The sequence below is a fragment of the Nicotiana attenuata genome, unplaced genomic scaffold (genome assembly GCF_001879085.1).
Source record: "Nicotiana attenuata strain UT unplaced genomic scaffold, NIATTr2, whole genome shotgun sequence".
In the NCBI taxonomy this organism is placed as follows: Eukaryota; Viridiplantae; Streptophyta; class Magnoliopsida; order Solanales; family Solanaceae; genus Nicotiana; species Nicotiana attenuata.
The window spans coordinates 217853-231174 of record NW_017671535.1 but is presented as its reverse complement, the minus strand read 5'-3'; the positions used below and the strand labels follow the sequence as shown (position 1 = coordinate 231174).

The 13322-nt window shown below is 36.0% G+C and overlaps 1 protein-coding gene across 4 annotated transcripts; it reads right to left on the bottom strand.

Moving 5' to 3' along the window:
• Nucleotides 1-4030: 4030 nt before the first annotated feature.
• Nucleotides 4031-10504, bottom strand: LOC109208849 (pyrophosphate--fructose 6-phosphate 1-phosphotransferase subunit alpha-like). Of its 4 annotated transcripts, none has more exons than XM_019372003.1 (5): nucleotides 10402-10504; nucleotides 9817-9883; nucleotides 6584-6666; nucleotides 5692-5827; nucleotides 4031-4435 (listed from the first exon to the last, which is right to left on the bottom strand). In XM_019372003.1, the coding sequence occupies exons 2-5, from the start codon at nucleotides 9844-9846 to the stop codon at nucleotides 4310-4312; spliced, it is 375 nt and encodes a 124-aa protein (XP_019227548.1). In that variant the 5' UTR covers nucleotides 9847-9883; nucleotides 10402-10504; the 3' UTR covers nucleotides 4031-4309. The 4 variants fall into 4 exon arrangements, with proteins under 4 accessions (XP_019227548.1, XP_019227549.1, XP_019227550.1 ...); XM_019372005.1 differs by lacking the exon at nucleotides 4031-4435 and adding an exon at nucleotides 5367-5542; XM_019372006.1 differs by lacking the exon at nucleotides 4031-4435 and adding an exon at nucleotides 5376-5567.
• Between the last annotated feature and the right edge of the window lie 2818 nt (nucleotides 10505-13322).

Below are 13322 nucleotides of genomic sequence, written 5' to 3'. Positions count from 1 at the left end.
TGTTGTTCGACATGGTTGATGTAATTAAGAAAATTAGATTGAGATATGCTTGATTATCAGATTCCCGGTAACGGAACCAATTTGTTTAACCAAAAATTAGATTTTAGGTCAAAGCTTTAATTTAGAAGAACTCGGGTTACTGATAATCGAAAAAGTATATAAGAAAGAGATTTTGAATGATATAATCAGAAAACAAAAAGAACAAAGTTTATTCCCGTAATATTTTTTTTGTCCCCTACAGATGTTGTGACTTTCTCTTTTTATAGTTAATTTTAAGAGAAAGTGTAATGACTTTGTCTTAATGAGGCAATTACGAGCAATAAATGACATTAAAAGAAACGTTACTCAATCATTCATAATAAATACAAATTCTCTTACGTATTTGGCATTTAATGCTGAATTTGGACTCTTTTTCGCTATCAGATTAATGTCTTCAATTCCTTCTGATCTTCGAGCTTTAAATGACTCGAACAGGTACGAGTCTCGTTTCATTTGAATAATAGCTCGTGTCTTTAAGCATCTTCTCTCCGGCATCTGTTGTTGCTCGTGCCTTCTAACTGATTACCACGCTTTGACTCTTTGACCGGTCCACGTGTCATGACACGTCATCTTCAATATTTAAATTTATTTTTTTCCCAATACAATTAGAACTTAAAATAAAAAATTAATCATGTATGTTAAATCGTGAAACTGGCTTTTAAAGACATGAAATTTAATAAAGTAATTACAACTGTTGAAAGCATTCATAAATTTCAATATCGTCCACAATGGACCCACATGCTTACAATGTCGTTTTAACTTTTTTTTTTTGGAGTGAAAAAAGTATTTCGAAGCTTATATGTAGTGTTGTGAAGAATTAGCAAGGTCTGTACAATATGTAAATCCTAAACAAACCTAGTAGAAACTAGAAAGGTAGAGCCACCACATAATGGAGGGGTGCTCCCCCCTCCCCCCTCCCCCCCTCCGAAAGTTATGGTTTCTACTGATGCAGTAGTTAACTGCGGGAATGAGTTTTAACCATATATACAATTGGCCTGAAAAAATAATGATTTCAAATCTATGAAATATATAAGAGAAAACTGAACAAAATAGTAACAATCATCTGACTGCAATCTTCGCATTTCCAACTAATTAAATAAAAAATTTCTCTAGGTAAGACTAAGATGCCAAATACCCTCTATTATAGTAACTTTCCAAGAAGGAAGACTTTGTGTAGACAACACTTGAAGTACATTATGAGAATCTAATAAAGTTTACACTACGATCTCTATCCATTTTGAATAATAATAAGGAAAGCCTTCATTCTTTCTTTCTTGTTTATTAATACCAAATATGTACATATCTCATAGTTGAATACTTAAGAAAACTAAGGGAATCTCCTTCATCCTTAACCAGAGGGTTTCGAGTTTAAGCTCAATATGGATTTTCCTGGCGTGAATTCCAATTTAGCCAGCTTCTAATGCAGATACCAGAACTCGAAGGAAAATCTAAAAAAAGAAAAAAGAAAAATAAGGGAGGCTCTCCCCTCTACATCAATAAGAAGAATATGAAGATCTAAAGGAAGGTAGTTGATTCTATAAAAACTCAACAAAATTTGCATTATATTTGGTAGATCTAGTCATCACTTTATTTTTTGCTCTAATCACTTAACACCATGAAACCGTTTCGGGATGTGACTCCCAAAATTTGGGGAGAAATTCAAAAATAGCCAGATTTACCAGTGGTCGTTGAAAATAGCCAAGTTTCAAAAGTCATCGAAATTTAGCCACTTTAAATCTGAGCGAAAACACTGTTCAAAATCCGGAAAAATACGCCCGCAAATTTTACGGGAGTTCCAGCATAAGTATGCTTGAACTCCCGTAAATTTTACGGGAGTTCCAGGATAACTATGCTGGAACTCCCGCAAATTTTACGGGAGTTCAAGCATAATTATGCTGGAACTCCCGCAAATGTTACCGGAGTTCCAGCAAGTATAATTGTCCAGTATAATATACTGGAGTTTGGAGCACTGGTGCTCCAGTCTCCCGCAAATTTTACAGGAGTTAGCAAAGTATACCGGTCCAGCATAATATGCTGGAGTTCGTACACAAATGCACCAGAACTCCCGTCTATTATACTGGACGGGTCCCTGTTGCAGCAAAATAGTGGCTATTTTTCATTGACTTGATAAACGCTGGCTATTTTTCATTGACCAGTGTGAAAACTTGCTATACCATGATATTTTAACAGAATATACTCTCTTACTTTATTGCTCATATTTCATCAGAATTGTCTCTTAACTTCATTGTCTTTATTTTACTGTTCTTGTTGACCAACCTCGAGGCCATCACAGCTCGAGGTCGAGACTTGCTTAACCACTGGTTTGATTCAACTTACTTCTGTCATTTATACGTTAGATTCCTTGATTATTAGTTAGTATTGAACTAAATGACATATCTTTAAAACCACAAACAAATTTAATTGTTACTCGTAAACAAACTTAAAGAACCAACGTAACAAGAGCGGCACAACCCTTGGGACGAGATTTCCCATTAGGTTGTCGTTGCAGATTTGACTTGTCCTTGCATAGCAGCCGATCCGGCCAGTATTCTTCTTCTTTTCTTTTTCGGTGCAGATACAGTATTCTTCAACATTGCTTTCCCATCCACGGGCAGAAAAGATTCACCACCACCAACGCGGAAAGCCTTAACGACTCTAAGGACAGAATTAAAGAGTTGTGCTCTCTGGCGACCGTGAAGGAGGCTATTGTAAATTTTCCACCATCTATTTCAGCAATGATCACAAAAAAATTTCCATTTTGCGGGCCAATCAAAATAGGGGATGTAGGATATCTTGCGGAAACCACAGGTTCAAGTGTGGGCAATTTCTTTTCAAGACTCTTTGAACGTAACCAAGTTTGACGGACAATATCATATCCATATAAGCGCAGGCTATGAGTGAACCAATATAATGTATTATTACTGAACACCGCCGGTACGTGTGCGGTAACATATTTCAGCGCGGAGGCGTCGGCTTCACAACCTTTCAAACCTTTTGGGGGAGGATCCCAAGTACGTCGCCGCCACAAATCAAGGGAATCAAGGCCTAGAATGGGGCGCAACTCACCACTAGTAAAGTCAATAAACAGCACGGAACCCACATCCAAGGAATAATACACAATTTCCGTTGGCTCCTCACCATCTTCTTTTCCACAAGAGCAGCTCTATCGGCACCATAGCTTTCAAAATTTTTGATATGCGGCATCAGGTATTTCCAAGTTTTCTCATGGAGGTCGTAAACTTGACCACATCTTTTCCAAATTGGATTCTCATGCTTATCACCCCATGCGTAGTGCTCAGTGCCGGCCACAGCATATAGCTTTGTACCAACGGCAGCGAGGAAGGGCTTGCTACGGGGAATATCCATGGGAGATGATACGGGTTCCCAAAGGCTAGGGTCAAAAGAATGTTTGATGATGTTATGTTTATGCAATTGGGAACGAACAATAGCCCTGTCATCACCATAACTGTATCCACCAATCCAGTAGATGTCTTCATCACCAACAACGGTCCAGCTTCCTGCAACTCCATAAGTCTGCCGACTGAGCTTCGCAACAGGTTCAATTGTTTGCCTTTCACCTCGTCTGCCATCCTCTTTTGTCATCACGACGCGGAACCACAATTCGTTCCTCTTTCCATAACCGCGGAGATACAAAACATTTGGTGAAGCATCGCCTACTTCCATTGCTATTCAGCTCTATCTAGGGCTCTGTAAATCTAATTAAGCTGGGTAATTCTCATAACTGAAGGTATATATAAATCAAGTTGTGCTTTACCTGCACGCAACCTACTCCTACAATATTTTGGATTCATTAGCAGGTTTAGGAAATATAAACGGACCTTCTTTTTTCACTAAATTCTAAAATAATTTTTTACAATATTAGAATTAGATAAATAAAAGAGAGGATTTAATGATACATATATTATTATAGTCAAAATAATAACAAATCAAAATGAATAGTGATACGGATCGAAAGACGATAGACATCAAATACAAGGTAAAAGAAGGTTACCCACCAGTTATAATTTCCAATTATACGAGTATCCAACCAACTATATGTTGGAAATGAAGTGAAATAAACAACTTATCCTGACAACTAAATGGGAACAAAGGGAATAGTAACTTAAACACCTGCCTGACCCCTGATGCAAGTAGAGATGAGAGAATAAAGCTTTAACAACCATCATTTCAACTTACATATGTACAACTGTAGATGTAAATTTACTGATGTTAGTTTACAACACCGCGATCTACGCTGCTACTGCCATATTTATAAAGATGAAGGTGGGTATGGTTTCGAAGACATCTTAGACAGGGTTGTAACGAGCATTGACATGGAAGTCAAGGCCACATTCAGCATGTGTGGTGGACAACCGGGCCTAACCATCTCCCTTACCTGCAACAAAGCACCATTCATTTTGAACTTCAAAAAGAAAAAGGAAAGCAAAAACTGCGTCAACAATTAATTCAGAATTTCAAACTTTGAAAACGTCAGGATATATGGCACTCTTCTCAAACGCATTAAACCTGTATTTGTATTAAGCGATGCCCACCAAATAACCTGATATGATGCAACACAATGCAAAATGCAGCAAAGGAAAAGCATTCGCTTCCACACAATGCAAGACTGGGACTAGGGCAATGCATATGTCATATGAGTCCCTCATTCTCTGTTACAATTTGTGTTTATGTCTATTAACTAGCTTTAAGTAATGATATCTATGTATTTGTGATGAAAACATCCAAAGCAATAACTAGTTTTTGCTTTTTGGATAATATTAAACCATTTTCATGCAAGTAGCTTTCCAGGACAAAAACAAAGGGAACAGAGTGATCTCCAAGAGGATTCTTTAGTAAGAACAGAAGGCCAAAATATGGAAGATCTGGAGACCAACAGTATCAAGTATCAACCTTCTTGTAGGTCATTCAGGTAATATCTGTAACACGCCAAAAGCCATATTGAAGCTGTTTATAAGCACATATACCTAGTGGTTTAAAAAAAGATTCTCCACTGCAGATACATTTGGCCTCAGGTATTGTTTTACAAGCTAATGAAGCTAATAAAAACAAGCCATGAAACCAACTCATTTGCAGAAGTGATCCATGTCAACTACAAAGTTCTGCAGAGAGGCTATCAGTAAGCAGATTCTTTACTGGATCGTGTTATTCATATGATTCTATTCTTCCAGTTCCAGCATACAAATAGACACCATTATGCTGATAATAAGAACCATATAATAACCTATCCACATTATATGAAACAAACATTGTAGAGAGGGAATGTTGAAATGCCTCAATGTCTTAGCATTGATTGAATGTAATAGCTCCTTTGATCATTGATCATTGATCATTCTTCCCACTCTCAACATCATATCTCAGTATTATGCAACATACTCATTTTTAAAACTGCCACTCAATACAGAAGCAACTAGTTGTGTGCAGGGTGGAAAGCACTCATAACTTTCTCGAGAGCTAGTTTAACTTTCTCCAAAAAGCAATGCACCTGTGACATTTGAGAGCAGATTGAGCTGCAAAAACAACAAATGTTTCGAGCCCAAACATGCGATTTAAGTTATCCAAGAAAAAATCCACACAGGCATTCATCAGGCGTTTCAAGTGAAAATGACTAGGTAAAATTAGCAAATAATATACCTTGTCTAGACAAAGTTGCACCTCCTCTATCTTTGTGAAATACTCCTGATTCACAGAAGGTCCCCCCTTGTGCAGGAGGTTATCATAAGGGCAGATATCGCTGTTGTCTAGTTTTAATTTCTGGATGTTCGGCTTGCTATAACCAAGTTGCCAAAGAGTAACATATGCGGTTAGATTATAGCAAGAAACTGTAAAATGCCAAGACAATAGATAATCAAATGAGACTTATGCAAGTAATCTATCACATATTCAGAGATATTAATGGAAAAACTAACTCATCAAAGGCTTAATTTTAGAATGAGCCGAATTAGACCAAGCCAAAAGTACCCTTGCCATCCATAGCTTTGTTTTGGATTTTAACATGCAAGGATTACTAAGAAATCTGGTCCAAACACTAGGAACTTGTAGAATAGATATACCTCCTAAACAGAAAGTAGTGATCTCAGAAACAGAATTATGTATATGGAAATTTTGGACAAAAAGCCAATAAGAAAATTAAGTAAATACGCGGGCGACCTTTTTGGTGGCCAGCTTGTGACGGTACATGTCCACTTTTGCAACTTTTTGTTCATATCTAAAAGGGAGACAAACTATTAAGACATGTGAAATAGATATTTTGAGCTTAGATGATTATCCAAATTGAATCAAGCTGAAATACCTCTAAAATAAGATTTTAAGCGAAGGAAATGAGAATCACAAAACTGAAACATCAACAATCATAGATCCAAGATCTCATGTATTTTTCAGTACATGAGAAAAGCTTAGTGTAGTCCATGAGCCATATTAAATGACACATCAATTACTTTTGCAGACTGATTATAATGCACAGTGAACTTTCTCTATACCCTCTATACATGACAACTGGAAATGGCAGAAGAAAAGCATCTCGAACCTGATTTTATAATATCCATTGCTGGTACAAGGAAGAGAAGGCTGAATTAGTTGTGCACTTGATAAATCCGGAATGACTAAATCCTGATCAAGATCATGACTTACCATAACTTATGTCAAACAAAAATAGGTAACACAAAAGGATGAACAGAATCTCTGAACTAGTTAACTCACAGAATCAGCATTGACTACATGAATGGATGTTTACATTTCAACTCATTAATAAAGCCATTACGTGGTCAAACTTATTCAATCTCGCCTCCTATTTAAGCTCTCTATTTGGACAATAGCTATCCCGGTCACCTTTGCTGGGGTGCTAGCAATGCCTATGAAGCAAGGCCATCGTATATGTTACATGTTGGTGTTCTCCTGTCCAGTTTTATTTTGTTTATGTTGTATTTTCAGACTCATGCACTTGAAATATGACAACACAACAAGAGTCCTTCGATTGGATTCAAATAGGATTTGTGTCCTAACGGTGTTAAACTGTTGATACTTTTTGTTACTTTAGTCATGGATAAGTATGCTTGTCATGACAAAGTGAAGTTGATAAATAAGTTACAAGAGCCCCTCAATTTGATTCAATAAGCAATGGTGCTCTTATGCTGTTACACTGTCGATATTTCTTGTACTTTAGTCATGGATGATTATGCTGTTACAAAGTGAAATTGATAAATAAGTTCTTCATGGCTTGTTAAATGGTAAATCTAGGCTATGTATTATGATACATGTAATGTCAAAATTTTCCATCCATGTCAAAGTCGACACTAATAAGTACTGCGGTATTACATACCCTAGTTGCCAATGTAATGTCATTCCAACAGTAAGCAAATCCAACCTAAACCAGAAAGTAACTCCATGGACCATTAAAATATATAAACACAGATTTTGTCAAGAAGGGTAAACGGTCATTCCAAATTACACTTGATGAGCCATGATTCCTTTAATCCTTTTAAGGGAAGGGGAAGGGGGTTAGACACCAAGTTCAAAAATATTCAGTTTCTTGTCTTCTAAAGTTGGAAATTTTGGAAAACAACCATAGAGAAATTACATGTGAAGAAATGAAGATACCAGTTAAATAAACAATATTAAGCATTTACAAAAATTATCACTAACGGCCACAAGTTTCTTGGAAAATGGAAATTAGTAATTTTTAGGAACAAGAAAAGATAATTATGTGCAGTCTAATTTTAATTCACGAATCCTCTCAAAAGTGTATGACTAAGCTCCAGCAATGCGGGTGTTCATCGGTTAGTTTGGTATGATTTTGAAAGATTTTGGATCGGTACTTTCGATTTTCGACTTTTAAAAATGTTATAACCAATATCATACCAAAGTTTTCACTTTTCAGTTCGGTTTATGCAGCTCGGTAAAACAAAAACAACAACAACAAACCCAGTGAAATCCCACAAGTGGGGTTTGGGGAAGGATAGTGTGTACGCAAATCTTACCCCTACCTTGAGAAGGTAGAGATGTTGTTTCTGGTAGAACTCGACTCAAAGAAAGATGAAAAAAGAAGCAGTATCAACAAGCAATAACACCAACTATCAAGTTATAAAAACATCAAAGCGAAAGAAACAACAATTAGTAATAGAACTCGACGACTAAGAAAATACAAGACTAACACTAATACTACTGGTATGGACAAGGAAAACACTTGACTACTTATCAATGTCTAGCTTAAAGCCTCTAATTTGAATTTTAGCTTACTTTTATATTTAGATTGATTAAAACCAACAACAGAGACTTCACCCAATTTTATTTAAGATGATTAAACTCTAAAGAGAACACACCAAAATAAATTGAAGAAAACCTAAAGTCAGAAAACCCTAATTATCACTGAAAACTCAACGTTCATATGAAAATACTCCTCTCCAGAAACAGATATTAAATCTAAGCAACTAAACACCATAGAATCCAACTCATCTTAAATGGCTCTTCAAAAGCTTTGATTCATAGTACCAACATTATAAATAAATACATAGAGAAGGAACAAAAATGGATGTTAGCACCAAACTTTTGCAATATATTAAGATCCAACTCAACTATATTCTACTTCCAGCTTTAACTTTTGATAACAAGAAGGAACATAGAACAATCAATTTATTCTTTAGGGGTTTTCTGAATTTGAATTACAATACAACCAAAAACTAAAGATAGAAAATATTTTTGTATTATTTTAAGGTTTGAATATTTCTAAGAAATATCAAGGGTTTTTCTCTCAAGTTTCTTATGGAAAATGAATTCCCCTCAAAATCTGAAATAGCTCTTTTGTTAGATAAATGGGTAGATGGAAGGCGTTGACTGAGCCTTTGCTGAATTCTACAGACCTCCTTTCTCCAATATTTTTCCTCGGAGGAGTGATACAGTGAGTATATTTGAGAACGGGTATTAGTGAGTGGAGTGAGGGACCACATCTATTGGATTAATCTTATGACAGGCTCAGATAAAGTCTTGAACTTTAAACAAGATGGCATAGTTTATTGCCTACATGTCGTCGTTTTAGTTGTCTTCCATACTCTTTAATTGGATTGTGTTGTGGACTCTTGGCCAATTTGGCTCAGATATGTTAAGAATATGCGGTGACTTTCTGTTTACTCTCTATATATGATAACTTACAAATGACACAACAAAAGCATCTGAAGAATATTCATTGTTGGTACAAGTAAGAGATGGCAGAATTAGGTGTGCACTTGAATAATCCTGAACGGCCGAATCCTGATCAAGACCATAACTTACAATTATCTCAGACAAATAGGTAACACAAAAAGAAGAACTGAATCTATGAACTAGTTAAACTCACAGAATCAACATTGACTAAATGAATCAATGTTTACATTTCAACTCATTAAAAAAACTATTACTTGGCTAAACCTATTCAATTACTCCTCTTTAAGTTTTCTAGGTGAACAATAGTTATCTTTGGTTACCTCTTTTTGGGGTGCCGGCAGTGCCTATGAAGCAAGGCCATCAAATATCTTACATGCTGATGCTGGTGTTCTCTTGTCCAATTTTTTTGTTTTCTGTTATATTTTCAGACTCATGCACTTGAAATGTAATAACATAACAAGAGTCCCTCGAATAGATTAATGGTGTTCTTGCGTTGTTAAATTTTTGATACTTTATGTTACTTTAGCCATGGATAATTATACTTATCATGAGTCATGACAAAGTGAAATTGATAAATAAGTTCTTTATGGTTGTTATACGGTATATCTAGGCTGACCGGGTTACCTTGGCAACCGGTGCTCGTGGATTGGACATACTACCCCGTGGATTAGTCGAAACGTGCGCAATGCAGCTAGGACACCATCAATTGCAAAAGAGAAACAATATAACTTAGTTTGCTAACAATATTACTCTTTTTCAAAAATTTCCATGTCATTCCAGGGGAAGAGCTAGGTAGGAATAAGGAGATTCAATTCGATGGAAAATTATATTGTGCAAGCAAAGAAACAAATGAGTTTTCTTGATTATATATCAATTGTTTAATTCCTCGGTATAAGGAAAAATTCTAGTATGGTTATTAAGGGGTTATTTTTTGTCTTCTAAAGTGAAGTTTTTGGAAAACATACCACAAAAAAATTAAAAGCTTTAAAAAATACCCCCCCCCCCCCCCAACCACCAAAAAGGAAACCTTTTGTTATCAAATCAAAGCTCTGGCACGTCCAGTTATTACAATCATCCCAAGAAATTAGATTACTTCACTAAATAAGTAGCATAACTGAGCAAGCAGTTGGATACATGTGAAGAAAATAAGATAGGAATTCAATGCACAAATGGTACTAGTTTAATTAATACACCAGAGCTTAATCTTACCTCTGTCTCCATAGATGTTGATATCATCGTCCCTTCAAAAAAAAGTTAATTTCCGGCAAAGTCCACTGTCCACGCTGCACAGAAAATGCCCAAACTTACCCAACCCCCCCCCCCCCCCCCCAAATCAAAAACATATTGTAAGGAAATGTTTTACTTTTAGTCCCTCAAATGTTGACGAGCTCTAATTTTAGTCTTTGTAATATCTAACTAAAACAAATTTAACCTCCAACTAATTGAAATGCCCAGTTTTGATCCCTGTGAATCTTCACAAATTTAAGGAATTATATATACGTGTGTTATATTAAGTTTGTATTGTTACTCCATAATTGAGGATAATATAGTAAAAATAGGCTCAATATAATATATTTCCTACATAAAGCGACCCAAAATGCATATTTTAACAAATTGAAGATTAAATGTACCTAGTCAGTAGTCACATATCACAAAGACTAAAATTATAATTTACGAATAACTGAGGAGCCCATAATGCTACTTTTAGAACTTTATGAAATTACCATTTTGCACTTGTTCTCTGACATATTTTTGTTTGTTTTTTCTTTTTTGGTTTTTAACGACTACTTTATATTATAATTAAAGAGGTGTTACAGGGAGCGGCTGCTCATGGGCAGCGTTACAAAAAGTACTAGGAAGAGGAGAACCTGCACTTTGGTGCCTCGCTACATCAATTATAGTAGTTGTACTGCTAGAAGGAGACAAAGCTATACTATGGTACATCAGTTATATTAATGCTACTACTGCTACAGACGTTGCTTGAAGATGGGCCATACAACGGTTGACAAAATTTGTTCATATGTGTATGAACGCCAATAGCCACCCCAGGCCTTTGCATAGATATATTGCTTTGTGTTCGGAACCTAATGATTTATTACTATTCCGGAGTTATTTTAATACTCCTTACCAAGGAGAACTTCATACACAAACACTCCCCCCCCCCCCCCCCCAAACTCTAATTAGCGAAAATTCAGATTTTGATACATGCTTAAATTATCCTTTTATTGAAAACATGTGTTATATACAAAAAAAAATTAATGAATACGACCGAAATAAAGTGTATCCAAGCTAGAAAATTGAATTTAGTTTAGGAAGTATTTGAACCAAAATTAAGAAATCAACTTGGTAAATATTAATAGTTATATAACATATATATATATATATATATATATATATATATATGATGGTTGCATAGGAAAAATTTGAATCGTCAACGGAGAGTGTCAATGCCATGACCCAAAAATCACTATCCGGTCGTGATGACGCTACTCACTTGCTAGGCAAGCCAAGCATAACAAAAGTGGAACAAGATAACAAAATTAACAGAAATAGTACAAATCTAAAATCAAATGTCATAAATAAATTATGCCAATACATAAAATCACCCAAAACTAGCAATACAGAGTCATAAGCTCTACAATAGAAGTAAAGTGTGAAAATACGAAATAGAAATACTATATGAATAACAACAATAGTAACTGCAATGGAAAGAGACGTCAAGAACTGCGATCGGAATGCAGCTCTGCCTCGTCTCTCTGCAACTCACAACAAACACGGATAGCTCCTAGCTGGGTCCAACACCTGGATTTGCACAATTAAATGTAGAGTGTAGTATGAGTACAACCGACCCCATGTACTCAACAAGTATCATGACTAACCTTAGCGAGGTAATAGTGACAAGAATTATCAATGATACACGCTAAAACCCTACTCAGTTCACAACATGTACACGTACACAACAATGGTACTCCGCCAAACATCAAATACAAATATAACCGAAATCTGTGCACATAGAGAAGATGTGCCAAATCCTGTATCAGTTCACAACATAGCATATAGAGAAGATATGCATATATGATCAAATCTCGTGTCCACAAGTAGACATATAGAGGAGATATGTGACGTGCTCGCACTAATTGAACCAAACAATATGTGTCGTGCTCGCACTAATCGAACCAATAGAGAAGATATGAACAACGAGGCATGTATACATTCCAGATCTAGCATAAAAAGAAGATATGCGAATAAAATATGAATACATCCAAGGTGTATTTATAAATAGAGAAGAGATGCAAAAACCAAACACTGATAAGTTTTTTCTTATATCGCGTGTACACTATCAAGAGAAAAAACATGAGAGGGTGACCCTAGGGGGAGGGATTTATCCACATGTTGCACAAATAACTCACGTGCCATATATACAACCGCACAGACCACTCACGTAATGTCATAATTCAACCCGCACGGACCACTCACGTACTATCAGTCCAGTCCATATCACACAAAAATCATATAGAAGAATACATGTACATGAATAATGGATAACAATTCACATTTTCATGAACTGATATAAGTGACATGCTAAGGTGTATGCACGTGCGAAGTGTACTACCATAGCTCAAATTAGGCGTTTACGCTACAAAAGAGCAATTATCATATTTGAATAGGAGATTAACCTACATGTAACCTCTACCATGATTCAATTAGTCCACAAAGGGGCACAAACATAAGAAACATGATAGCAAGAAGCTTAACAGTCAATTTATGGCATAAATTAGCCTCAGTACTACCCCAATCATGGATAAAATCCCGATGCACGCACATGGGCTCAACCTCTCGCATGTGCACCACCCATAACACGTAGCCAATACTAATAACCCAGGCAACTAGTGCCTCAACCAAGTTTAGGCACGATACTTACCTCAAGAAAGCCGAATCAATACTCTAAAAATTCCTTCCCGCGCGAATCAACCTCCAAATCGATAACATTAAATAAGGTCATATGAAACAACCCCAAACAACAAAGCTTCGATCTTTATGCAATTACACAAAGTCAACTTGCGCCCGTACCCTGTAACCCGACAAAACTTACAAATCCTGAAGATCCATTCCAATGAGTCAAGTTATAC

What these genes read in the sequence shown, in the direction of transcription:
- LOC109208849 (XM_019372003.1), bottom strand. Translation starts at nt 9,846, where the DNA reads ATGTCCAATCCACGAGCACCGGTTGCCAAG. An exon ending in CACGAGCACCGGTTGCCAAG is followed by an intron (nt 6,667 to 9,816) that starts GTAACCCGGTCA and finishes GATCTTGATCAG; the next exon opens with GATTTAGTCATTCCGGATTT. An exon ending in AATGGATATTATAAAATCAG is followed by an intron (nt 5,828 to 6,583) that starts GTTCGAGATGCT and finishes ACTTGGTTATAG; the next exon opens with CAAGCCGAACATCCAGAAAT.